Source organism: Vipera ursinii, assembly GCF_947247035.1.
Source record: "Vipera ursinii genome assembly, chromosome: 3".
Taxonomy (NCBI): domain Eukaryota; kingdom Metazoa; phylum Chordata; class Lepidosauria; order Squamata; family Viperidae; genus Vipera; species Vipera ursinii.
Window position 1 is genome coordinate 116141402 of NC_139516.1, and position 27971 is coordinate 116169372.

At 41.2% G+C, this 27971-nt stretch overlaps 1 protein-coding gene across 1 annotated transcript; it reads left to right on the top strand.

Moving 5' to 3' along the window:
• Positions 1–27885, top strand: TEDC1 (tubulin epsilon and delta complex 1). The gene is made up of 8 exons (XM_083358867.1): positions 1–176; positions 1470–1548; positions 4944–5146; positions 10592–10759; positions 16141–16239; positions 19139–19225; positions 22449–22652; positions 27103–27885. The coding sequence occupies exons 1-8, from the start codon at positions 51–53 to the stop codon at positions 27529–27531; spliced, it is 1395 nt and encodes a 464-aa protein (XP_083214993.1). The 5' UTR covers positions 1–50; the 3' UTR covers positions 27532–27885.
• Positions 27886–27971: the final 86 nt, after the last annotated feature.

Consider the following 27971-nt stretch of genomic DNA (forward strand, 5'->3'; position numbering starts at 1 on the left):
TCCGTGCCGCTTTTGAGAGAGAGGCGCGCGGGAATAAGCCCGTAAAGAGAATGGATTGCCAACGACCGGCATCGGCTTACCTACCGGCAGCTATTGCAGCGCTGAGCCTGAGCCTGCCTGGCTCGCACGTTTCTCCAGAGACTTTCCGGCAAGCCAAGTTCGATCAACCTCAGGTGGTGGGTAGGGGAAAGGGGAAGCCATTCTGTACATGCCCCTGGTCGCTCTCATCCTAACTGGGTGGTGCGTTCAGGCACTGAGCACGAATTTACGTTCACCGACAGTGTTTGTGCGAGACAATACTAGGCAGCTTAAAAAACGAGACTAGACCTCAACGGTGTAAGGCGATTTCTCAACCACAGCTACTTTTTAAGATGTGAGGTCTGGGGAATTCTGGGAGTTGCAGTCCAGACTTCTTAAAGCGGCTGAGACTGAAGGACGTTACTGCCTTTGATTAGTGGCCCTCTCGCCGAAGGGAGGCGGGTTTGGTCGGATGGACTAGGACAGGGGTAGGCAACCTTGGCTCTTTTATGACTCGCGGACTTCAACTCCCAGAATTCCTGAGCCAGCATAGCTGGCTCAGGAATTCTGGGAGTTGAAGTCCGCGAGTCATAAAAGAGCCAAGGTTGCCGACCCCTGGACTAGGATAAGCGTCTGGTTTGCGCAACCCAGCTTTTCAGCCGAAAACGAGAAAGGTGACGTGTGAAAAGGGCTTTCTTCGGTTCAGGGGAAATGTATCCTAGGAAACAGTCTCACTTTCTTCTTTCTGAGTCTCCGACTGCAGAGTTGCTTTTTACGTATTCGACGGAGATATTATAACCATGCTTGCTGAGGGGCTCAAGTTTTTAAAACGAAGCTCCAGTCTACTAATTTTTTTCTGTCAGCTGCTGCTAATCTTTTTAAGAGAAATTTGGTAACGCTTAGGTCAGGGGTAGGCAACCTCGGCTCTTTTATGACTCATGGACTTCAACTCCCAGAATTCCAGAGCCAGGGAGTTGAAGTCCATGAGTCATAAAAGAGCCGAGGTTGCCTACCCCTGGCTTAGGTGAATAGAGAGCACCAAAAAAGGATAAAACAAATGCAAAATCGTGATAAAATACAAAATACATTCCATCACTATAAACAGCTAATGAGGTTTAAAAATTATAATTACAATTATATTCAATTGTATCCATACCCCAGAATGCAGGTGTCTCCCTATTATATAGATATTAAATCCACATTTGTTGATACATTGAAATAAGAAAAATATATCAGAATTTAGTTACAATATTTTACAAAATCATTACTTTGAACGATTCTCCCATTAAACTAACCTTATTCTATTTAATATTCAGTTGGATAATCTGCACTTTCAATGGCAATCAATTGGGCAGCCATAAAAAGTACTTAAATGTTAAATACCTTTTTTAAAAAAACTAATTGGTGATATCTTATGAATTAAACAAGTCAGTGTTCTCTATTTTTAACAGAGTTTAACATTCTGGAAACTACTATATCATCTCCTGAATCAAATCCATGGTGGAGGACAGATAAAGTCTGCTGATATAGGTAGCAAATTACTGTGAATGTGGGAACATGTTTAGTTTTGGAGGGTGGGGGAGAATGAAAATAACAAAAGTATTTATGAATTGTATTAACAGCCTCAGTATGAAAGGTGGTACATGAATTATAAAATGATAAAAGCTTTGGGCAGCTATAAAAATATGAATAAAAATGGTAAAAGTATAACATCTTTTCATACATTAAAAATTGAAAATCACTGCTTGGCACTGTGAGGAATAAACATTCAACCCCAAGGGTGTTGGAAAACAAAACAAGTTTTATTAAAGCTTTTGTAAAAGCAGTGGAACTCTTGGTAATGGCAAATCCCAGAGTCCACACTTGAATCAATTTTTCAATAGGTTTTTATACCCTGTCCCGTGCATCATGCCACATCCTTCCAAAGTGACCCCAGTTGATAGGCCCACCCAGTCACATGCTTTCCGATCATCTAGCAATCATTACAATTACCAAACCCTCCAATTATTAGATTAAAAAAACCTTTTGTTCCTGTCTTATCTTCACTCCCTTTTCTATGGCATGATTTGTAACATCCTGCTAACTGAGGGTGTAGTTTTATCTACAAGGTGAACTGTTACCCAAACTGGATAACTGCAATTATAAAAGATTTATGTCTTCCCTTGTTTATAAGAATGCCTGCTTTGCATCTAGAAGCTATGTGTGTAACAGAGTTCATGCTTCGGTTAAACATGGCTGCACTTTGGTTCATAGTTATACTTTAAAATACTAACTAAGCAGTATTTATAAAGAATAAGCCTTATATAAAATGAATAATATGTTATTCATAAGCTATATGCTATTCTACAATAGTGTGCACTATTCTAAAAGTATCCTTTAAGTCAGTGTATATAATTCCTCTCTATTCTTTCAGCTTATTATATCTCCTTTCCTAAAAGTATCTTAGCTAAGTGCCTCTATATGCCTATTCCTTTAACAGAAATGAAAAATTACAACATGTACATTTATTGTGTACCTCACAGCACTGAAATTATGGTAGTGTCAGATGATCCTCTCTGAATGTTGGAGCAATGTAACTTGCCACTTGCTTCAATCCAAATGCCAATTAGGTAATTACTGACAATAATTGATAAAGCAGCAGGCTCTGCAAAGTAAATGGTTTTTTGCTGCTCTCATTGCCAAAATGTAGCAATGTATTTTGGTGTGCTTTCGGTCATCCACATAGTAAGCCACAAGTGCTCCATCTGTTATCCAACCTGCTTCAAAAAATCAGATTTTTGCTCAGGTGCAACCATATTGATAATTAATCTAACCTTTAGAGATAGTTTCTTTACTCAGTGCTGGTGAGCACTGGGGCTTTGAGAAATGCTTCACCGAGGAATAATATGAAGATGATTTTTTTAATTGCCTCACCATTACCTTACTCTCTCACACTCAGAAGTAAGCTCTTACCAAGGATATATCCTACTCTAATGCCTAGCAAACATGCATTGAGAACTGAGTGACTTTGCAATTCTATGAAATCCAGATTGGATTGTTCCAGGCAGTTTCCTCATAAAATCTCACAAAGCACCTGATAATTACATATTCATACTAAAGTATTAAATTACTGTGTTTACAGCTTTATTAGTTCATGAACATTACTTTGATTCCAGTGTTGCTATAGTTTTTATATAGTGAACTCTATATAACATATTGATGTAGATACATTTATTTGTTTGTTTATGAATGCTTTCAAGTCAGTTTTGACTTCTGGCAACTGGTTCGTGCATGTTTTTTGGCAATGTTTTCAGAAGCAGTTTGCCATTGCCTTTTTAGGGGTAAGTGCAAGTGATTAGCTCAAGATTACCCAAGTGGTCTTAGCATCTAAGACAGGGCAAAAACTGAAATAGATAATTTATTTGGTTCTCTGTTCTAGAAAAGTGCAAAGCTGCTTAGGCAGAGAGCCCTGCTGCCAGTGTGCTATGCTACTATCTGCATGGATTAGCTGTATGTTACTATCTCATTCCAGGAATGATACTGTCCAAATTAGGAGGCATACATAATACTCCCTAGCCTTTCCTCAAGAAATAATTACTGTAAAATTTATGATAACAGCTTTTAAGGCTATGAAATGATTTCCTATAGAAGAATAGGCCAGTTATAAAAAGCTTCCAGTTAAATGTAGAAGAAGAATCAACAGTAATTATATATAAATATAATTAAATAAATAAATAAATAAATATAATATATATAATTTATAATTATATATAAATATAATAAAATAAATAAATAAATATAATTTATATAATTTATAATTCTACAAAGCCTCTGTTTAATGATTCAGTGAATTCAGGGATAATGGGAGATCACTTTCTTTTCTATTTAAGCACTAAGTTATTAATGGGGAGTGGAGATGGTACTGACAGGCTACTACAGGGCTTTTCAACCAGTGGTATGCATACCACCGGTGGTACTTTAGCACCTGGCAAGTGGTAGGTGACCTCTAGCCAAGTGTAGCGGGGGAGGGGATGAGCTAAAGCAGCACTGTGAGTGAGTGAGAGAAAGCAAGAGGCTTTTGTGACCAGAGTGAGTGAGCAAGAGGCTTTTGTAAGCGTGAGTGAGAGAACGAGAGGCTTTTGCAAGCAAAGTGAGTGAGTGAAAGAGAGAGCAAGGGGCTTTTGTGAGCAGAGTGAATGAGTGAGAGATCAAGTGAGGCTTTTGAGCAAAGTGAGTGAGTTAGAGAGAGAGAGAGGCTTTTATGAACAAAGTGAGTGAGAGAGAGGGAGGCTTTTGCAAGCTGAGAGAGTGAGAGGCTTTTGTGAGCAGAGTGAATGAAAAAGCGAGTGAGAGGCTTTTGCAAGCAAAGCGGGGGGGGGGCTTTTGCGAGCAGATTGAGTGAGTGAGAGGATTTTGTGAGCAAAGTGTGAGTAGGTGAGTGAGAGAACGAGCCAGAGGCTTCTGCTAGCAAAGGGTGTAAGAGGGGGGGGGGCTTTGCGAGTGAAGGCTGAGAGAAAAAGGGAAAAGTGAGGGGGAGAAGGGAAAAAGAAAAGAAAAGGCATTAACTTCTGACTTCCTCTGTTGCAGTAGAAGGAAGCATTAACATTGAACCTCAACTTTTTATTTTTCCATAATATTATAAACTAGCCATTTCTATAACAACAAATGAATCTAAGCAGTAAAGCCCAAAATTCCCCCCCTTTTTTTTTAGTCATCAAGTTTTTGACACATAGCTAAACACTGGTGGTCATGTCCTAAAAGTAGTACAATCTGTGAAAAGGTTGAAAAGGTACTATGGTATAAATTACTCCTGAGGTGAGAGATTTGATCCCCTTGCCTCCCAGATTTTGGTTCTACTTTCTTTAACATTTGGCACTCTTTTTGATGAAATTTGGGGTTACTTGAATTGTTATAAATAACCAACATTTACCTTATCTCCTCTTTAGGCACCCAAATCAGATTTGTCAAATGTGCAGCCTTGAGCTATGGATATAGAAGACTACAATTTTATCAGCTTCCTGCTGATGGTTCAGAAGCGAGCAGAGAACTGCTATTGGCATTTTCTTGGTTCCTTTGCAGAATAGCTCTAATGGAAAAGTTATTGATACTAAATAGATTTAAACTTTGGGATGAAGCAACAGTATGCATGGTGAGTTTAAGGGGTTCAAGAATAATTTTCATCAGCAGCCAAATAATGAGATAGAGAATGGGTCATTTGATTTTGTTTAATGAGAGTGGCAATAGAGGCAGGTTATTTTTAATGTATTCCAACCAGATGTATATGTTCCCAGCATGTTTTGTGGAAATTGTTTAAGAGACAGATAGCTTAAAAAAATGAATGTATACCATTTTACCTAGAGCTAAATTAGAAAAGTTGTTCTGGGTTTACACTAATTTAAAATATTTAGCTTCCTTGCTGAAAGACATCTAAAGTGCAGAGATCCCCTTTTGGGGGGGGGCTTTGGGTTCTTCAAGTCTGTTGTTGACTACCTCTATGTAGAAATAGTCCAGACACTGAGGATATAGTGTAGAATTTTTTTTTGCTTGTTTTATTTTTCTTACACTTTGATAAAATATAGCATTTTTTGTAGGAATGCAGTTATATATCTTCATTTCAGTAAACAAAGTATCTCATGACATTCTGATAAACAACTTAAGTATTAATTTTCTACCCATCTTGGCTTAATTGTCATGCCATCCATGTAGATGAACATGTTTGACATGTTTCAAAAATTGTACTCAAAAGAGTAGTAATCAATGGTTTCATATCATATGAGGAGGGGAGACACTGAGTGGATTGTCACAAGATACGATTTTTGCTCTCTATAAAGATTATTATGTTTATAAATTTTAAAGAGAATTTTTATGAATTTGCAGAAAATACAAGACTGGGTGGCTAACTGTACAAGACAATTGAAATTCAAACCGATTTAGATACAGTAGAGAAATCTGCTGAAAATAGCAGAATGAAATTTAGTGTGGACAAATATAATTGTTATATAGGAAACAAAAAACAAACCTGCTTATATAAAATGGGGAATATTGATTTGGTAACAATACTGTGGAAATATTTATAGTTGACTGCAAACTTAGTATAAATCCACAGTATAATCATGGCTGCAAAAATGAATGGTTGTATCTCCATTAAGATAGGGAGTTTGCCTGTTTTATTCAGGGTTGATAGCTTTTTCTATTTTCAACATTATCTTTTTGCCTTCCCGCTTTCCCAGAAAAAATGGATATTCCTTATTTTCAAAATAGGTGCAATCAGCGAATAATTGTTTTCAGTAGACAGACAATTTTATTAACAGAATTGTGCATATTTATATACTATATTTAATAAAATAATAAAGTGATTTTCTACTTACAAAATTCCCTTCATTCCTGTCCCTCTCCCTCCCCCAAAAAGAAGCCTTGAATATTAGATCTCAGTTGGTGATATCAAGTACATTTCTGCATAATTAAAGGATTACTTTTTATTTTTTGAGCTAGCCAAGCAATAAGGCTTGATTTTGGGATTTAACAGCTATGAAACATATGTAAAATATTGAGTGAGACCAAAACTGGACACCTTTGTATCATAGGACTACTCAGTTTTGATTTCAAAAACTGGACTTCGGAGTTGAGCTATCATAGCATATTTACTATGATTTGATATCCAGGATTAGTGGCCACTTACACGTAATTACTTACACTAGTTTATCCATGCAAACTTAATATTTGTCCTGATTTCTTATAAGACTAATATATATCTTAGTTAACTTTGCAAAATGATGTTATTGTTTGAAATTCACACTTGTCCCATAAATTAATCCTGTAAGTGTGCTACTTATTTACCAATAGGTGGCAATTCAATACAACAGGATGTTTTTGTAAAGATACTTCTTCCATTTCGTATTGGTTTTATATTAAAAGTATTGTAAAGAGAGTTAGTAACAATCTAATCTGAGAATCTACTAACAAACATTTGCCCAATATGGGAGCTCTTTTGAACGCTAAAGAAAATGAATGTTTGTTATCTTTATACATTTCAAAATAATGTTATAATGCCTTATAACATTATAACGATTGCGACTAAGAGCCTACATTAGGTCTTATCTCGCTGCGATAAGGGAGGCGAGGTCTAACCACTTCGCCACCCTTATCGCGTCCGCAGATAATCGCCCGGCCGCCCTGTTTAGGGTGACTCGCTCCCTCCTAAATCAGGAGGTGAGGGAGGATCCCTTGCAGGGCCGTGCCGAGGAGTTTAACCAACATCTGTCGGACAAAATCGCTCGGATTCGGACCGGTCTGGACTCTGACTGGGCAGAGTCTGACGATCAGGACACGGGTGGTCTTGTCGATATCATCTGGGAGGAGTTTGATTCTGTGACTCCGGAGGAAGTGGACAGGATCATGGGGAGGCTGAGCACCACCACATGTTTATTGGACCCGTGCCCTTCCTGGCTGGTTTATGCAGCCCGGGAGAGGACACGCAGCTGGTTCCAGGCAGTTATATCGGCTTCTTTGAGTGAGGGTATCTTCCCCGCCGTCTTGAAGGAGGCGGTGGTGAGGCCTCTCCTCAAGAAGCCTGCCCTGGACCCGGCTGTATTGAATAACTTTCGTCCTGTCTCCAACCTTCGCTTTCTTGCGAAGGTTGTTGAGAGTGTGGTGGCGCATCAGCTCCCTCTGGTCCTGGATGAAGCGGATTATCTAGACCCGTACCAATCGGGTTTCAGGCCCGGGCACAGCACGGAGACGGCATTGGTCGCGCTGGTGAATGATCTCTGGAGGGCTCGGGACAGGGGGCATTCCTCTGTCCTAGTCCTATTAGACCTCTCGGCGGCTTTCGATACCATCGACCATGGTATCTTGCTGCGGCGTCTCAGGGGATTGGGAGTGGGAGGCACAGTTTTACGGTGGTTCTCCTCCTATCTCTTGGGACGTTCGCAGTCGGTGTTGGCAGGGGGGCAGAGGTCGACCGCGAGGTCTCTCATTTGTGGAGTTCCTCAGGGGTCGGTCCTCTCGCCTCTCCTGTTCAACATCTACATGAAGCCGCTGGGTGAGATCATTCGTGGCTTTGGAGTTGGGTATCATCAGTACGCTGATGATACCCAACTTTTCGACCCCAAACCACCCCAGTGATGCCCTCGACGTGATGTCCCGTTGCCTGGAGGCGGTTCGGGTCTGGATGGGGAGGAACAGACTCCAGCTCAACCCCGACAAGACTGAGTGGCTTTGCATATCTTCATCCCGGGTTTATTCGGACATTCCACCTCTAACTATGGGGGGTGAATTATTACCCCCCGTAGATAGGGCTCGCAACTTGGGGGTCCTCCTAGATTCACGGCTCACCTTGGAAGATCATATAGGAGCCGTGACTAGGGGGGCCTTTGCACAGGTTCGCCTGGTGCGTCAGTTGCGGCCCTATCTTAGCCGGGATGATCTGTGCACGGTCACTCATGCGCTCGTGTCCTCTCGTCTGGACTACTGCAACGCTCTCTACATGGGGCTGCCCTTGAGGACCACTCGGAAGCTCCAACTGGTACAGAATGCAGCCGCGAGAGTGGTGTTGGGAGTCTCCCAATACTCCCACGTTACACCTCTGCTCCGTGAGCTGCATTGGTTGCCAGTTGTCTTCCGGGTGAGATTCAAGGTACTGGTAACGGTATTCAAAGCACTCCATGGCATGGGGCCGGAGTACCTCAGGGAACATCTGCTGCCGGCATCAAGCTCCCTGCGCCCTGTGCGTTCCCACAGAGAGGGCCTCCTCAGGGTGCCACCGATCAGAGAATGTCGATTGGTGGCCCCCAGGGGGAGATCCTTCTCTGTGGGCGCTCCGGAGCTGTGGAATCAGCTACCGGTTGAGCTCCGGATGGCGCCCGATCTTCGCTCCTTTCGCCGCGATCTCAAGACATTTTTGTTTGTACAAGCCGGCCTAGCCTGAGGGGGAGTGTTGGGGTTGTTTTATCTTTTGTTTTTTAATTTTTCTGGGGGTTTTTAGCGTTGTATTTATATTGTTTTTAACTAGGGCAATTGTTTAATCTGTTTTTAATGTTTGTATTGGTTTTTTTATTCTGCCCTGTGAACCGCCCTGAGTCCTCAGGGAGAAGGGCGGTATATAAATGTTATTAAATTAAATTAAATTAAATTATTTCAGCCGAACCTCCTTCCATAGTTTTACTTGTTTAAATAGCCTCAATAATTCAGATTTATTTATTTAAAAATAAATATATAAAATAAATGAAAAGGTATATATTAAAATACCCCAATGTGCCATCTTACATCCTTCTTACTCCTGCTAATATGAAACATTTGCTAACCTTTTCATTGATTCTTATGTATGGTTTAGATCTATTGTACGCTGCTGTTACTACATTCAGCAACTAATTGTGGCTTCCACCCCAAACATTCTATGATTTAAGACTGCTCACTTAAACGTGCTTTCTTTGAATCAAAAAGTATGCCATAAACTTGCTTTCTCACATTCATGCATTTTTTACAGATCTCTTTTAAGAGCAAAAATCTGGTCTGCATAGTGCCTACATAACACTAAGGCTGTCAGGTATAAAGCCTAGAAGGAGACAAGAGGGACTTAAAAGGAAGCATCAGCAATGTTTGGACTCACTACCCAATTTCCTCTTTGGATGATGAATTAGAGGATTTTTTCCCACCATACAACATTTGGTTCTGTTCAGTGTTAGAGAGGTTAACCTGCTGATGGACACAGTCCCAAATCATTTTACATAATTTCTTTCCAATATTCCACTGCATTGGATAGAATAAAAAATTGGCACTGTTGATAAAGGGATGGCAGATGATGATCACATTGGCACAGTTTCAAAGACTAGAGTATTTGAATAGGTCAGGAGCAGCTAAGCCTGGTGTCCTTCAGCCATTTTGGACAATGAATCTGTTTGGACTCCCAGTGACATTCCATATATTAATCTTTTTTGCATGTATCTCTCATAAAATATTCAGGACTATATTAAATAGTCTGATGAAGCTAATTGTTTTTCACTTCTGGGAAGCTTCATTTATTTTAACATACTTGATATTTCTTGAATTTGACATTTTGAATATATATATTTTTGAGAAATCGATGCCTTTTTATGAACACATCTGTACATTGCTCCTTGAATTTGATAACACAGATCAGAAAAGTGAAAATTTCTGTTTATGAGAACTTCCTTTCAAGTTATGATACAGAGATAGAATACAATCAAGAAAGCGAATAACTCTTCTAAAAAGAAAGCACTACATGTATTACTATTGCTAGAGGTATACATTTTCCTTAGACCAGGGGTCTTCGAACTTGGCTCTTTTATGACTTGTGGACTTCAACTCCCAGAATTCCTCAGCCAGCATACCTGGCTGAGGAATTCTGGGAGTTGAGGTCCACAAGTCATAAAAGAGCCAAGTTTGAAGACCCCTGCCTTAGACTCTTGAGTAATGAGACATTTCTCTGTCAATAGCATCTTTAGAAATTCTGCTAAAATTTCTAGGCAACAATGAATACTAAACAACAGAAATACTCTCTAAACTCAATAAACCTTAAACACTGAAAAACAGCAAAAATCATTTTCAGAGATTTTATTATTATTTTCCATCTTAGTGCAATCCTCTTCTAAAATGTCTGCAAGATGGAAAAAGCCTTGTTTCAAAACCTCACGTTAAAGGCCAAAAAGATGTTCAATATCTTCAGTGGTTGAATGGCCGCCTGAAACTCCAGTGGCGGAGTTACCACTCTGACCAGGAAGAGCAGTGCAAGCTCCTGCACAAGGTAAGTAGGACTTGGATTGCAGTAGTTTATATTTTGTGGCATTATCCTGCTCTGGAAAACAAAATAGATTTTAAGATTTTGTCACAAACCCAAAATGCCTGGCAGATTTGGAGTCATGGCAAAGCTGCGTGAAGGTCAGTCTCTGGCTTTTTGGAATGTAGAGCTTTCCTCCCACCCATGGCAGTCCATCATTCATTGTGCATAAGTTCTTGTGGCTTAAAAAACATTCATCTTTTTCTAGGGCTTTCCTGAATTCCATTCCAGCTTGGCTTACTAGAGTCTTTGGGGTCTTAGCATGCGCTTGAGTGATGACTGGTGCTGCTAGCTGCTTTGATGGCATGAGTGGATCTGTTATCTCTGTCTTGGTGCTGTTGTATTGTAATCATGACAGTGCATCTGCCAGGAATTTCCCCTCCCCCCCGGTAAATATTTTATGGTGAAATTAAACTGATGGAAATGTTGGGACCATCTCGCTTGCTTGGGAGACAGTTTTCTGGGCATTTTCAGGGCTTTAGGTTTTTGTGGTCAGTCTATACCTGGAATGGCATTTTATTCCCTTCCAAGAAATGTCGCCAGGTCAGGAGAACCAACCGGACGGCATAAACTTCCTTTTCCCAAACCGCCCACCTTTGTTCTATTTCTGTTAGTTTTCTTAATGTATATGTACAAGGTTGTAACTTCCCCTCATTATTTTCCTGAAGCAGCACTACTCCCACTGCTATGTCACTAGCATCAGCTTGAATTATGAAAGGTTTCTCAGTATCCAGGTGTTTTAAGACTGGTTCCACTGAGAATAACCTTTTTAATTTCTCAAAAGTGCTTGGCACTCTACAGTCCATTTCAAAGATTGGCTGGGTTTTGGTTTCCTTTCCCCTTTAGTCTTTAGCAGATTTCTGATGGGCAATGCAATTTGCTGAAAAGAGGGGATGAATTGGTGGTAAAAGTTTACAAACCCAAGGAAGCTTTGCAGTTGTCTCCTGGTGTAGGACGGAACCCATTCTAACACAGCATGGATTTTTGCGGGGTCCATCTCTATGCTGTTCAATGAAATGCGATATCCAAGGTAATCGATTCTTACCTTATGGAACTCACACTTAGATCATTTGGCATACCATTTTTACATGTTCCTCCTTTGTTTCAGTGATTATCAGAATATTGTCCAGGTAGACAAGCACCCCCTTATAAAGATGTTCCTGGAGCACCTCATTTATTAATTGCATGAATACTGTGGGTGCTCCCTGAAGCCCGAACAGAAGGACCCTAAATTGGTAATAACCTAAGGGGCATTTGAAGGTTGTTTTCCATTTATCCCCTTCTTTAATTCTGACTATAATACGCCTCCCTCAAGTCCAACTTTGAAAAAAATCTTCCTTTTAGACAAATGTGCTAGCATGTCCTCTACCCCCTCAGAGGGAGGGGTTAGAGGTTACTGTCACTCACTGTGTTGAGAGAGCCACACAGAGACGAAGAGGCTCATCCTTCTTTTTGCAAAATAACACCGGGGCTGCTGTTTTTGGCTTTGCCACTTGGATAAAACCCCTTGCCAAGTTTTTCTCTATAAATTTTTGTAACTCCTCTAATTTCTGTGGAGTCATGGAGTATAATTTTGGTTTAGGTAACTTTGCCCCTGGGAGTATTTCAGTAGCACAGTCCGTGGGTCGATGAGGGGGTAATTCATCTGACCTCTCTTCACTGAATGCTTTAGCTAGATCCCGATATTCCTCTGGTATGCCTTCCAACTCCCCCTCGCTCACTGCAGGAGTTTTACCACCACCACCCTTTTGGTCTGGGCTGCTCCCTTGGCATTGATTTTCTCCTTTGGGAACCTCAGCTCTTCAATTCTCCAGCCTACCCTCGGGTTCCATTTTGATAGCTACACCATGCCTAATATGAGTGGGCATTCCATTCCAGGGGTCATCACAAATGTTAGAGTCTCTACGTGATTCCCTATGTTAAGCTGGATGGGATATATGGTGAGAGTGGCTGGGATCCCCCCTGCAAAGGACCCATTTAATTGGCCGAACGAAATTGGCTTCTTCAGCCTCCTCACTGGGATTCCTAAGTTCCCCACCAGGGTTGGGCTTATGAGGCAGCGAGTGCAACCGGGCTATCAGGGCTCTTAATGTGACTTTCTTCAGAATCCCTGGGCTAAACAGTTTTACAGTTCTGGTGAGGAGCACGATGGGTCCACTTACCAGAGGTTCATCCTCTGAGCTGTCCTCCAAGGATTCTGGGGCTCTCCGGTCTGGGTTGGAGTTCCTGCCCCGTTTTGATGGGGTTAGGACCTCGACAACCTACATGCTTTTCATGGGAATTTCCTTCAGCTTCGGCAGGGTTTTCCTGGGTTTCCCCTCTGTGACTCGGTCAGACTTTTGAACTGAAGTTTTTGAGTGACATTCAGTACCGCGGTGACCATCCTTCCCACATTTGAAACAACCTGTCTGTCTTGGAGTGGTAGGGGTCTATCTCGCCAGCTCCCACGGTGCCTCTCCTGGAGATCTTCCCCAGGATTTCCCCAGACATAGTTGCCTCATGGCTCGATCAATTTCAGCCTCCTCAGCTAGGATGTACCAGTCGTAGAGCAGGTCAGAGTTGCCCCAGGGGATGCAGGCATAATACAGGTCGTCATTAAGCCCATCTTTGAAATGTCCTACCAGAACTTCCTCTGGCCAATTAAGTTTGCTGGCTAGAGCTTGGAATTCCTCTGTGTATTCTGCCATGGGGTGCCAGCTCTGCCTGACAGTCTTTATGCGCTCTCTGGCCTCCCAATCAGCCAAGGGATCCTCGAATCATCTCCTGAAGGCTGCCATGAAATGATTAAAATTCCTCAATTCTGGAGTATCCACATCATGGAGGTTCACCATCCACTCGGCCGTCACCCCTTCTATTGCCATGGTTATGATCCTCACCCGCCTATGGTCACTGGGGATGTCCCGACCACATTCCTCCATGTAGTTCAGTACCTGGACTAAGAAGAACCCCAATTTTTGTGGTTCTCCACTATACTTTGCCCCCAGTTGCAGAATCTTCTGACTGTTATCATTCCTCGCCAGCCAGTGGATCTGGCAGCTGAGTCTGAGGAATCATATGAGGAGGGGCCTGGAGTGACATTAGAGTCAGAGGAAGGCTCTGAGAAGCTCCAAGACTTACAGTCGGACAAGGAGTCTTGCCCCTTTCCTCACGCTTAGGCTGAGACACAGCTGTGCTGGGAGCCTGAGTTGGACAGTGATGAAGGACAGCTGGGAAAAATCCTGGATGCACAAATGCGCAGGCAAGAGAAGCGAGTAGGACAGAGGAATGCAATGGGGTGGCTCCAAAGGCAAAGGAGAAGGCATTAGGAAGCCATGCCTTGGCTGAATTATAAAAGGGAAGGTGTGGGAGGTGCTGAAGGCAACCGTTGGTGTTGAGGATTGAGTTTCTGTGGACTGTGTTTGTTTGCTTTGGACATTGACTCAGGTCTGTGAGAATAAAAGGGGTTGGTTTTTTCTTGCAGTTCCTGCCTGTTTCTTGGAAGAGGGGTTTCTCCTTGTGAGCATAACAAGGACCCACGTAGGCTGAGACAAAACACTGACTGGCTCTGTGACCCCTCCTTCTTCTGGGTTGGTGTCTGTCTCCGTCAGCTGCTACAGCTCAGCTGGTAGTGGCTATTGCTGTGGTGGCGGCTGCACTTTCCGAAGTGCTGGTGGAAGGACTTGGGTTTGCTACCTCGATTCCCATACCACCTGCTTCCTCAGTTGAACCTGGGTTTGCGATGCCACGACACGGGTCAGTCTTCTCTTCTTTCAGGAAGTTGAAGGCGACTCTCAGCATGTCAATGGCTTGCTTTAAGAACTGGCTGGAGGGACTGGTCTTTTGTCCTTTTCCTTGCTGAGACGGAGCGATCTCTCCATCTCCAGTTTCTAGCCTGGTTGGTGGCTGCCACATTTGAGGGTTAGCTTCCTCGCTTTCTTCTCCCAGTCTGCCTTTTTCCCGACGCCCATCGACCACTTCGGCTTACCTCTTCCCAAGAAAGCAGAACTCTTGGAACGGTTTCATCTCAAAAGGAACTTTTATTAGGAGAAGTTGACAACAGGCATAAAAGGCAGGGTCTGAGGGTTTCCCGCTCAAATCAATGTTAAAAGAGCAAAAAGCAACCCCCACCCCAATAGTTCTTCCAGTCAGTTCAAACAGCCCAGTCCCCAGGTGTTAAGTCTGCTATGGGAACGGGGCTGATAAGATTCTGTTTCCAAGGCTGTGAAAATGTTGTTGGGTCTTCGTACCTTCTCTTCCGCAGTGAGCGATAAGCCAAATGGCCGGAAGCACCTTCCTTTCTCACCTCAGGTTGACATCAAGAGGGAATCAGTTCAAAGAGCAAGCAGATAGAGGAAGCGGAGAGGATACATTATAGCAGCTAAGCGAAAGGAAAAAGATGCAAAACAATTCCCTAAGCTTCTCCCCTCCCCCCAGGAGTATGGCAAAACGCTCAAAAGGGAAAAGAAAAGACTGAACCAGCAAAAGTTCCCCCCCACACACACACTAAAGAGATGGATTCAGACAGTAAGCAATTAAACCTTCCAAGCAAAGATATATGGACAAAACATGAAAAGCAACTTTTTGGTTTGTGTAGTAAACATTTCCCAGTGATGCTCTTACTGCTTTTTTACTCAGAATTAGAATACATTGTTTTTGAGTTTTTATCTACAGGCAGCATAATAGCTGGCTGGCCTACTGAAGTATGCTAGTTTTATTTCCTGTACTGTAGCTCTGTGAAACCCTAATTCTATAATAATAAAGTTGGAAGGAACCTTGGAGGTCATCTAGTCCAACCCCCTACTCTGGCAGGAAATCCCTATCCAACCCCCAACAGGCAGCAACCATTTTCTTGCCTGCTATGCTGCTTACCTGTAACTTCCTGCCAACTTCTCCACTGATTTGGTTGTGGGAAGTCTGCAGGAAGTTGTCTCACCTAATAGCATTGGGATTTGGTTTCTTTATTTTTTTTTAATTCCATTTATATCCATTTAAATCTTTATGAAGATTTTCCAGAAAAAATACCCTTTGCATAAACTGGGTTCATATGACTATGTGGTTTGCTTAATGACTGCAGCGAGTCACTTAAGAATCATCATAAAAACATATAAAATCTAGTCCAATCATGTGATGCCATGACTCATGACTAGAATTTGAGTTCCAATTGTGGTTGTTAATTCGAGGACTACCTGTAATCTAATACCTAAAACTACATATTTAAGTATATTGTCTTTACAAGCAACAATGTATTACACATTATTGCTTTTGTAGACAATACATTTACAGGTGTAGTTTTAGATATTTATTTATTTATTTATTATTAGTTTAGATATATCTCATATCCTATCTCTAACCATATGTTTCTCTCCCAGGTACATGCATACACAATAGGTTCTCATACTGACCCTGTTATTGGCCATTTCTCAGTCACAGAAGTAGATGTTGGAAGACAGCCAGAAAGATACAAGCAGGTAATCCTCATTCTATAGCATGATGGTATGTTAGTAATTCAGAGAAACCTGCTTTCTGCAGAATTTCCAAGCTTCAGCTACATTCTAGCTGGAATAAATAACTTCAGAGTATGGCACCAAAGGATCTTGGTTAGTCTCCTTCAGTGCTTGTTATGAAACAGCTGCCTACAAAACAGCTGCCTAAGCATCTTGAGGTTTTAACTAGTTTGCAAAGTGAATCTTCTTCCCCTCCTTCAAGGAGAAGGCTTCATTGCTTAGAATTTGAATGACTGAATGGATGTAATATGCTTACATTGCTAAAATAAAACTTTTAAAATTACCATTAATGTTCTTTTTTTATATAATATTTCATTATTTTTCTAATTTTACAGTTAAGTATTTAAAAAGCAACGTGGTGACTGGGTTAATCAATAGTTCAATAGCATACATAAGTCTTTAGTGTAAATCTCAAGTTACAACATCAGATATTTCCTCTCTTTTTCCCTTAATATCTACTATCTCATATTAGGCTAATACAGTTCTTATTATTATTAACTAAGTAAAAACTTCTTTGTTACATTTATCAATAATTTTTAGCTTATACATATCTTAACTGTGTTTGCATTCAGTCCTTATATACAATCAATGTCATGTTATTGCTTTTTCCCAAGCTTTAATTTCCCATCAATATTCAAATTAACATTTGGTATTTATAATTTCCAAGCTTTAGGTAACCAATATTATCTCATTTCTTCCTTTTCCCCTTTTTATAACAAAATCTAATGTTCTAAATACACATCTATTTGAATATAGTCTTGTTCTGTTTTCTAAAAGTTATCTATTTTTTACCATATTAAACCATTCAATTAATAATACAGTATCTCCTCTAATAAATCAAAACCATTAAATGTATTGTCTGATATTTCACCTAACAACCACATTGCTTAGTGATGGAAATTCCAGCCCCAATTAGGGTCATTAAGTGAGGACTACCTATATTGCTGTGAATCACAGGTTCTTAGTTGAGATTTACTGTCATCCCCAAATACATTAGGTACCCTTAGATATGCAGCTGTTTCCCAGCCGCATCTTTGTTTTTATAAAAGATGCATCTGTGACTTTCCCTGAACTTGGTTACTAGAATAACTACCAATAATTTATGTAACATAAACAGAATTCTCTATAATGCTATATTTACTTATTCATTAAATATTATTTTTAACTATTCCAAGAAATCTTTCAAATACCTTAGGATTGGGGTTGGTTACAGATGTAAAATTCTCATCATTGGGTTTATCACATCTAACTGGGATAACCCAGGATGATGTAGAAATTATGTCTTCAGCTAATAGTTGAAAGTTGTCTTCTTTCTTTTTCCTCAACCGGCGATATACAAACAAGTTCAGAAGAAAGAAGCTGCTTTCGCCTTTCTGCTAATTGAAATACATATTCTTTAGCAAGGATCTAGTAGTCAGTCTGGAGAGGTGTGCACCGTCTGAAGTGCGTTATCAGCAGGGCTTTTTTTCTCATAGAACGCTCAGAACGGAGTTCCGGCACCTTTTTTGGGTGGAACCTTGTAGGGTAGGCAAGGCGGGTTGTATGACATGTTTGGGTTCCGGCACCTTTTCCTTTTACAAAAAAAGCACTGGTTATCAAGTTACACGCCAATCACAACAGAGACCAATTGACACCAGAAATAACAGCTTAAAATTCAGTAAAAGGATAACAGAATTGGCAGGGACCTTCATGGTCTTCTAGCCCCACCCTCTGCTCAAGCAGAAGACCCAATATCATTCTGGACAAATGGCTGTCCAATCTCTTCTTTAAAACCTCCAGTGATGAAACACCCACAATTTCTGAAGACAAGCCATTCAACTGATTAATTGCTTTCCCTGTCAGGAAATTTCTTCTTAGTTCCAGGTTGGCTCTCTCTTTGATAAGTTTCCAACCATTCTTTCTTGTCCTGCCCTTAGGTGCTCTCTGTGGCAGCCCCTCAAATATTGGAAGACTGCTATCAAGTCACCCCTAGTCCTTCTCTTCATTAGACTAGACACGCCCAACTCTTGCAACCGTTCATCATATATTTTTTCCTCCAGTCCCCTTAATCATCTTTGTTGCTCTTTGTGCACTCTTTCTAGAGTCTTCAACATCTTTTTTGTATTGTGATGATCAAAACTGGATGCAGTATTCCTAGTGTGGTCTTGCCAGTGCAATATAAAACTGTACTAGCACTTAATGTGATCTTGATATTATCCCTCTGCCTTCTTGGCCTTTTCGGCAGCTGTAGCACACTAATGGCTCATATTTGAATGATTGTCTACTAGGGCTCTTAGATTCCCCTCGCAGTTACTCTGTTGAACCAGGTACCTACTATACAATTTAGAGTTTATTAAGATACATGAATGGGATTTGGCTTTAAAAAAAGATGGTGGTTAGTTCTCAAGAAAACGCTAACTTAAAGAAAACTGGGGTTTGAATATATAGTAGCTAAAATCAATCCTCAAACATCCTTTGAGTCTAAATCCTCATTGCACTTATAGGTATATATGACTTGTATCTCTTTCTGAGTCCTTGAATAGTTTACCTCTTATTGTGATATGATAACAGAAGTAGGGTGAGGGACTTTTTTTTTTGCTTTTACCATAGCCAAAGAAATTCAGAAATTCAGAAGTACAAAGCTGCAACTCTTCTATGGCTATTTCATGCAGGGATGGGGTGGGGGGGGAGAATTCTTGCTCAGAATTCTTATGCTGTAGTTTTATTATACACGTAGAATTGCTTTGGCTACAGATCAGTTGGGGGTATGTTGCTCATTTAGCAGGGATCTCTAAAGCTTATACATGCCTATTACCTTACAGAGACCATATTACTTTATGTTATATTGCAATAATTAAATGTACTTTTTTCTTCATTTCTTCAGTTGCTGCATTTTGTGGAATCTGATTGCTCCCGTCTAGAAGCATTTTTGAAGTGGAAGCCTATGGAATCCCTTTTTTGGCATTGGATGGTATAGCACAATAATGTGGTCTATAAAAAGTGACATACTTTCAGCCAAGATTAGTTTATAAAAATTCCCTCTACAAAACTGAACAAAATTATCAGTGTAGCTATCAGTTAGGAATTTGTCAATTGCCTAATTCTTGTCAATATACTATATTTGAGTTAGAGCTCTCATCGAGGTTAAAAGCAGTTGGTAATTTGCTATTATATATAATGATTTTGAGGGTCTTAAATTTTGTTGCTAAAATGAAGGAAATTTCCTAGGTAATTAGTATTTGATTTGTGTATAAATGTGTATAAACAGGCGTTCCAGTTGGAATAGTGGGTGTTTGCATGTGCTTTAAGGATGGTTCTTGTTTGCCTTGTTCTGATTTGCCTTCCTGTTCTGTACCTGATTGCAATTGGTGAGTCTTGCAGACAACAATTAATCAAATATTTGGTTTAAGTTTTAGAGTAAAGTTGTCCGAAGACACTAAGACAGAGATGTATGTCAAATACTTCCCATAATATAATTAGCGTATATTATATACTTTAGGTTTGGATTACTTGTTCATGATATCAGTTGTGTGACATATCATAATTATATTGTTTTAAAAGCCTGAAAATCATGAGTAAGCTTTAAACAAATAATAAATCACAGAATGAAATTCTTAACTACATAAATTCTATCCATATGGATAAAATCCTGTTCTAATTTCGAGAGCCTATAAAACAGGGGTGTCACACTGCCGGCCCAGAGGCCGGACGCGTCATCCAGAAGCTACGCCCACCCCATTGCCAGCAATGGCGAAAAGTCTCTGATATATTGCACAGCATCACATGATTTATTTATTTATTTATTTATTTAATTTTATTGCATTTATATACCGCCCTTTCCCTGAGGACTCAGGGAGGTTTACAGGGAGTTAAAAATCAACCATACAAAAGTTAAAAAACCAATTTAAAAAAGATTAAACCAACCCTGTAGAATTAAAAACCCCAATTAAAATAAATTTCTCCTCAGCCTGGGCCCGAGAGCTCAAAGAGCCAGGTCTTCAGGCCCCGGCGGAATGATCGGAGGTCGGGGGCAGTCCTCAGCTCTACTGGCAGCTGGTTCCAGAGGGCAGGCGCCCCCACTGAGAAGGCCCTATCCTGGGTGTCACCCGCCGGCAATCTCTTACCGGCGGGACCCTGAGCAGACCCTCCCTGTGGGAGCGCACTGGGCGAAGGGCATTTGATGCCGGCAGCAGGTGTTCCCTCAAATACCCCGGACCCAGGCCATGTAGGGCTTTATAGGTGATAACCAGCACCATGAATTTCACCCGGAGGGCAACCGGAAGCCAATGCAGCTCGCGGAGTAGAGGTGTTACATGGGAGTATCGGGAGACCCCCATTACAACTCACACGGCCGCATTCTGCACCAGTTGAAGCCTCCGAGTGGTCTTCAAGGGCAGCCCCATGTAGAGAGCGTTATAGTAGTCCAAACGGGAGGTCACAAGCGCATGAGTAACTGTGCGTAGGGCATCTCGGTCCAGATAGGGACGCAACTGGCGCACCAGGCGAACCTGTGCAAAAGCCCCCCTGGTCACGGCTCCTATGTGATCTTCAAAATTGAGTCGTGAATCCAGGAGGACGCCCAAGTTGCGAGCCCTATCAACGGGGGGTAACACCTCACCCCCCCATCGTTAGAGGTGGAATAACCTGGTTAGCCCGAGATGCCGATATGCACAGCCATTCAGTCTTGGCGGGATTGAGAAGAAGCCTGTTTCTCCCCATCCAGACCTGAACCGCCTCCAGGCACCGGGACATCACGGCGAGGGCATCACTGGGTTGGTTCGGGGTGGAAAGAAAAAGTTGGGTATCATCAGCGTACTGATGATACCCCACCCCGAAACCACGAATGATCTCGCCCAGCGGCTTCATATAGATGTTGAACAGGAGAGGCGAGAGAATCGACCCCTGAGGGACTCCACAAATGAGAGGCCTCGGGGTGGATCTCTGCCCTCCCGTCAACACCGACTGCGAGCGGCCCTGGAGGTAGGAGGAGAACCACCGTAAAACGGTGCCTCCCACTCCCAACCCCCTGAGACGCCGCAGCAGGATACCATGGTCGATGGTATCGAAAGCCTCTGAGAGATCTAATAGGACCAGGACAGAGGAGCAACCCCTGTCCCTTGCCCTCCAGAGATCATTCACCAGCGCGACCAATGCCGTCTCCGTGCTGTGTCCGGGCCTGAAACCCGATTGGTACGGGTCCAGATAATCAGGAACAGAGGGAGCTGATGCGCCACCACACTCTCAACAACCTTCGCCAAAAAGCGAAGGTTGGAGACTGGACGATAGTTGTTTAAAGCAGCCGGGTCCAAAGCAGGCTTCTTGAGAAGGGGTCTCACCACCGCCTCCTTCAAGGCGGCAGGGAAGACACCCTCCTTCAAAGAAGCAGTTATTACTGCATGGAACCAGCCTCGTGTTCCCTCCCGAGCCGCATAAGCTAGCCAGGAGGGGCACGGATCCAACAAACAGGTGGTGGTGCTCAGTCTCCCCATGATCCTGTCCACATCATCAGGGGAAACAGGGTCGAACTCAGTCCAGATAACGTGCTCAAGACCGCCCGATTCCTCCACATCAGACTCTGCCCAGTCAGAGTCCAGGCCGGTCCGGATCTGAGCGATTTTGTCCGCCAGATGCTGACTAAAGTCCTCGGCTCGTCCCCGCAAGGGATCCTCTCTCACCTCCTGGTTAAGGAGGGAGCGAGTCACCCTAAACAGGGCGGCCAGGCGATTATCTGCGGACGCGATAAGGGCGGCAAAGTAGTTAGACTTCGCCGTCCTTATCGCTGCAAGATAAGACCTTATAAAGGTTCTTAACTGCAAGATGATGTCGTGACATGCCTGCTATAAAACTACAATAAAGACTTTTTGCAAGAAGAAACCCAAATTCTGGATGTGATTGAAATATAATATAATGATATGATATGATATGATATGATATGATATGATAAGATTAATTGTAATATTACTTGTTGGGGACATCTTTGTTCTAGTAATGCTCATTTTCCAATATTTTCTAGTTGAATCTGTTCTATTTAAGAAATCCATATACCGTAATTTACCTTTAATTGTCTGGTATAATCTTCAGATAGAACTAGATATACTTTATATTTTGTAGGATAAATAAGACATTGAATTTCTCTTGCAGATTATGGTTATGAAAAATTAATAAAGCTTTGGTACTTCCCTCCTCCCTCACAGGGGACAGTTTTAGATATGGTAACAGAAGATACCCAGAACCAGACTGTGTGTCACAAGGGCTGTCTTTTGCCAGGTACTGACCTGGGATGCCATGGTGTCAGCAGAATTATTGAAGAACTTGACAAATGTAAGAAAGATCTTCTGAGTCTGTGCCAGGAGTTACGTGAGCATAGAACCCTCCGGAAACTGGCTTGCTATGGAAAGGTGAGATCTGTTAGAAATCCAGTTGGGATTAAGACTCCCTCTTTTTCAATGCTAATCTGTTTTCAACCTTCTGGGTGGGAAGTTTAAGCTATGGTTTTTGCTAATGAAGGAATACATTTGCACACATTTAAGTTTGTGACTAACCAGCATTATCAAATGTGTGTGTACACACAGACATAATACAATTTATACAATATATGTATAGTATAAATGAATATAGAGTGTTGAAAATGAACTTACAAAACTCCAATATTTTGATACCTCCAATACAAACCTTCAATAAACTGCACACCTGGATAGAAAATAGTCCTAGAAAGTGGGCAAAAACAATATGGCTCATGATCATAGATGCACACCTTAGACTAAACAAATATCCGCACAGTATGGCAACCCTCAAGGAGCAATTAGAACAGGCCATCACACCAGAGTACATAGAAAGGTTAGCAACCATTATCAACTACCTCCTAGAGACATGCTAGAAAAAGGAAAACCACATTACAAACCAAACTCCTCAAGCAAACCCCAGAATCAAGAGGCACAAGAACCCAAATGGATGGTCAACATGTCCAACTGTCTGCTATCTACCGCAGAACACAATATTCTATAAAAAGACCTCAGTAATAACATAAATACTACTGATCAACTAGAATTCTTTGGAACCTTAGAAGGAGCATTTAAAACCGTAGAACTTTCCACAGAGATCCAAGAAAACATCAGATAAACCATTATACCACAGAAAACAAGAACAAAACTAGCTGCAGCAGAGGACATATCAATCTTCCAAAATCTAAAAAAGGACCAGGTTACCATCTTCCATACCAGCAGACAAAGGCTGAACCACAGTTATCATGGACAGGCCAAAATGTGAAGAATTACTAGAAGACAAAGAAATTTACTCTTTGTGAACACCAATCCAATGCAGAAACTAGACAGTTGGAACAAGAGAACTCTCAGTGATCTCACCAAGAAAGGCTAAATTAACAAAGAGGAACAGGGGCGTATGAGAAGCAGTGGACACATTCTCCCATGCTTCTATGGGTGCCCAAAAAAACATAAGCCTGATATATCTCTCCATACAATTTTATCATTACCTTTACCATAATAAAAAAGGACCAAGTAGAGAACACAAACAAAACCGTCAACAAAGGAATACAATTCACAAGGAAAGAAGAACACAACAATATGCTACCATTCCTGGATATCCTTATCACCAGAGCCTGTGATGGCAAATTAGAAGCACAGTTAACTGAAAAGCTACTCTCACCAGCCAAGTGCTTTGCTACCAAAGTAAAAACTCAGCCTCTCACAAGAGAAGCTGTGTAAGAATGCTATTTAGTCAAGCATAAAACACTGCAGCAACTCTGAACATAAAAAAAAGGAAACGGATCGTATTTAGAACATCTTCCAACAAAATGGATATCTAAGCAACTTCATCAAAAAGTGCCTGACCACTTGACCCAATATAGCACAATCAGCACAAGGTGTAAAAAGGATAGCGCTGCCATACAACAAAAATATCTCAGAAACCACCAACAGACTATTACAATCACATCCCATCAGCATAATATATAAAAACAATTAAAGCCTTCCAAAACATCCTAAGTAAGCCAAAAGACCCAGGAGCCCCGGAATTAAAAAAAATAGTATTTGTCTACAACATACAGAGGGACACAGTGGCTTAGTGGGTTAGGACACTGAGCTTGTCGATCAGAAGATCAGCAGTTTGGCGGGTCGAAACCCAAGTGCCGCGTCACAGAGTGAGCGCCTGTTACTCATCCCAGCTTCTGCCAACCTAGCAGTTCGAAAGCACGTAAAAATGCAAGTAGAAAAATAGGGACCACTGCGGTGGGAAGGTGACAGCGTTCCGTGCGCCTTTGGCATCTAGTCATGCCAGCCACATGACCACGGAGACGTCCTCGGACAAGCGCTGGCTCTTCGGCTTTGAAACGGAGATGAGCACCGGCCCCTTGGAAACAACTAGCGCGCATGTGCGGCGAAACCTTTAACTTTACCTTTACAACATACAGTGTAAAAACTGCAACAGCTACTATGTAGAACAAACAGAAGATTAGCAGAACGCATCCATGAACACCAACTAGCAATCAAAGAAATGATGAAAAATATAGTTTCACCAAAAACATTTTTTAAAAGCTTTCACCAAACATCAACTCTGTGGACAGATATTTATTTATTTATTTTATTTATTTTTTATTTGTTTATATATTAAGATATATTTAGCTCACAGGGGAAGATGTTAAGGAAAACAGTCTGGCTTTCCTGGAGTGTGCAGTGCACTTTAAGAAGACAGAAGCCTTAACACTGAAGTTTACAGAACCTTCCCCCAAACACACACACACACACACAAATACATACAGATCAGTTTTTAGATTTTGATTCTCACCTCCCACTGGAGCACAAAATGGGAGTGATCAGAATCCTACACAATCAGGCTGAAAGTTTGCCTACTCGTAAAGAAAAAGAACTAAAACACATCCAAGAAACCCTCAGAACTTGTGGCTATCCTAACTGGGCCTTCATCAAATTAAAAAAAAAAACACCAGCAGGAGCTCCTCCATAACAGACAAAGAAGACAACAACAAACGAAGCAACGTTGTCATTCCATATGTTGCAGGAATATCTGAAAAGCTCAGGAGGATTTCCAACCAACACAACATACATGCACACTTTAAACCCAAGAATACACTAAGGCAGACGTTTCTCCACCCTAAGTATAAAACACACAGAAACAAATTGAGCAATATGATATATGCAATAAAATGCAATGAGACATGCAGATCTGTGCATTGGAGAAACAAAACAACCATTTCACAAATGCATGGCACAACTAGACTTATCACCCCAACAAACATCAACTGGAACACACCATGGTGAAAAGAGGAGAACCACTGCAAAAAGGTCACTCCTGTTGTCCTAAGGCACAGGTCTGCGACCCGCGGCTCCGGAGCCGCATGCGGCTCTTTCAGCTGTCTCCTGCGGCTCCCAGTCCTCTGCCATGTGCAGTCCCCCCCCAAAAAATGTGGGAGTGAAAAAGTTCAACCAATCAATTCAAATATGCAGGGTAGGTGCATATCTCGCCTTGGCTCCACTCTTCAGTCAAACCCTGTGCTGCACATGCACGCATGTACGCGCATTTGCATACGTACGCGCATGCACACACATTTTTTGCGGCTCCCAGTTTTTCCTTTTGTGAGGGAACCGGTTCCGAGTGGCTCTTTCACTGTTTCAGGTTGCTGACCCCTGTCCTAAGGTGATACAGTAGAATAACATAGTCAATGAAATCAAAGGAAGCTGAGCCAAACAAAGGTCATCCACCACTGCGACCAAAGCCATTTCAGTGCTATGACCCAGCCTGAAAGCTAACTGAAATGGATCATAGATGGATTGTAGATCATATACTTCTTCCAAATTGCTTATTGTTATAAATTACTGTATTTGGGAGATTGCTCTTGGAATTCTGTCTGTCACCCAGACTTGTATCATTTGGGGTGCAGAAATATCTTTAATAAATAATTTGAGTAACTTTTAAATCTTGAAGTTTTAAAATGAACCCTGGAAGCTCACAGGACACTAGAGATGCAGAGTATAGACTCAACTTTAATAAATCAAGTAAATAAGCATTGCGTTTTCATTTATGTAATCTCAATAGCTATACAAGATTTGTGCATTTAATACTGCTATACACATAAATATACCTCCATGTTGTGCGGTGGGCATCCTTTGCCTCCATAATAAGAACAGCACACGATATATCTCAGCATACATTTTTAACTTTCCTATGGCAATGAATTTTTAAAACAGTAGTAACTAACCAGACAGAGCAGCAATTTTTCAGCTGTAAGCTTCTCTGCCCCCCACCCTTCCAACCATGTTGTCTCCTCTGCAAACCACTACCTCATCCTCCATCTTCTTTAAACCAAAAACAGCAGTGTCTGAAATAATATGGCTTAAAACTGCCAAGTAATCAGAACACAAAAGTTAATTTATTCAGACTTCAAAAACATTCAACTGTGCATATTTTATTTTTTGCTTTAAACCCTGGAGTAGTAATCAGTGCATATTACTAACAAAAATATGTTCCCTTTGCTCTAATATGATAATAGGAAATTATTATAACTTCATAATGTATGCTTTGTACATCTTTATTTTTAATTTTATTTACTTATCAAGTTTAAAACCGCCCATTTTCCTCACAGAGGGACTCCTGTTTCTGAATGCCAGGTGCAACAGCCACAAATTCTGCATATCTGAAAATTTCAGATAGCAAAAAATTATTATGTATAAACAGAATCAGAACAGAAGAGGAAACATGGCACCATTTTTCCAGTAATCAGAATTTGTGGGGGCTGAGGTAGATATGATGGTATCTATGCCATCCTTGCAGTTGTACAGTCTACATTTACCAATCTAATTACGATTTCCTTTTTTATAGGTCACAACAAGGCAAGAAAAAGAAGGAGAGGAGGATTTCTGCATGGCTGTAAGAAAAGTACAAGAAATTGTGGAGCTGAAACTCTCCGATCTTAAGTCCAATAATAATAGTACCTGTAGAAGCAACAAGCTGCATGATCCATATAGACTAGTTTATAAGAGAAAGTGTTTAAAGGACAGTAAAAAGAATACTATTAGAACAGCAGCACCTACCAAAGCCATTAGAGAAGGAATCAATGTCACTGATGTGATCAGCTTTCTAAAAAAGAAAGAAGCAAGGTTGAAGGCACAGCTAAAGCAGCGACAAGAGGAAGATGGCCAGAAGATTCATAAAGCAGCAAAGAAACTTGGTGAAGTGCTTTTCATCCCACCAATAAAAACACAAAAAGCAAGAATAAGTGCAGAAGTTGACAAAGTTCACCACCCTTGAAAGAACACTTTGGGATCGCTTGAAATTGCTAAACCCCATTGTTGGCATTTATTTCTGTCTTCTGAATGCAGCTGCTGGTCCTTTAGATTTACTATGCACCGTCTCATTTTGAAAGAATGAGTATGTTTTAAGTGTGCTACATATTACCTCAAGGCTATTAATGAGCAGGAGGCTAATATTCACATCTTTTAAAATTATTTTATCTTCTCAGATAGGTAAGTGTTGGTGCCCAGTTTTAGTTTAGCTAGAACAGATTTCAACACTACACTATAATAACATACTGAATATTTGGAGAAGAGATGTGTAAGTATGGGAATGCTGTATATTTAGTACCATCTTCAATAAAAATTTTGAAGTACTACTTGACATGCTGATTATCAAGCTTGCTAAATGTTGGCTGGGTGGCATGACTGGACATTTTAATTTGAATGCAAAAGCGG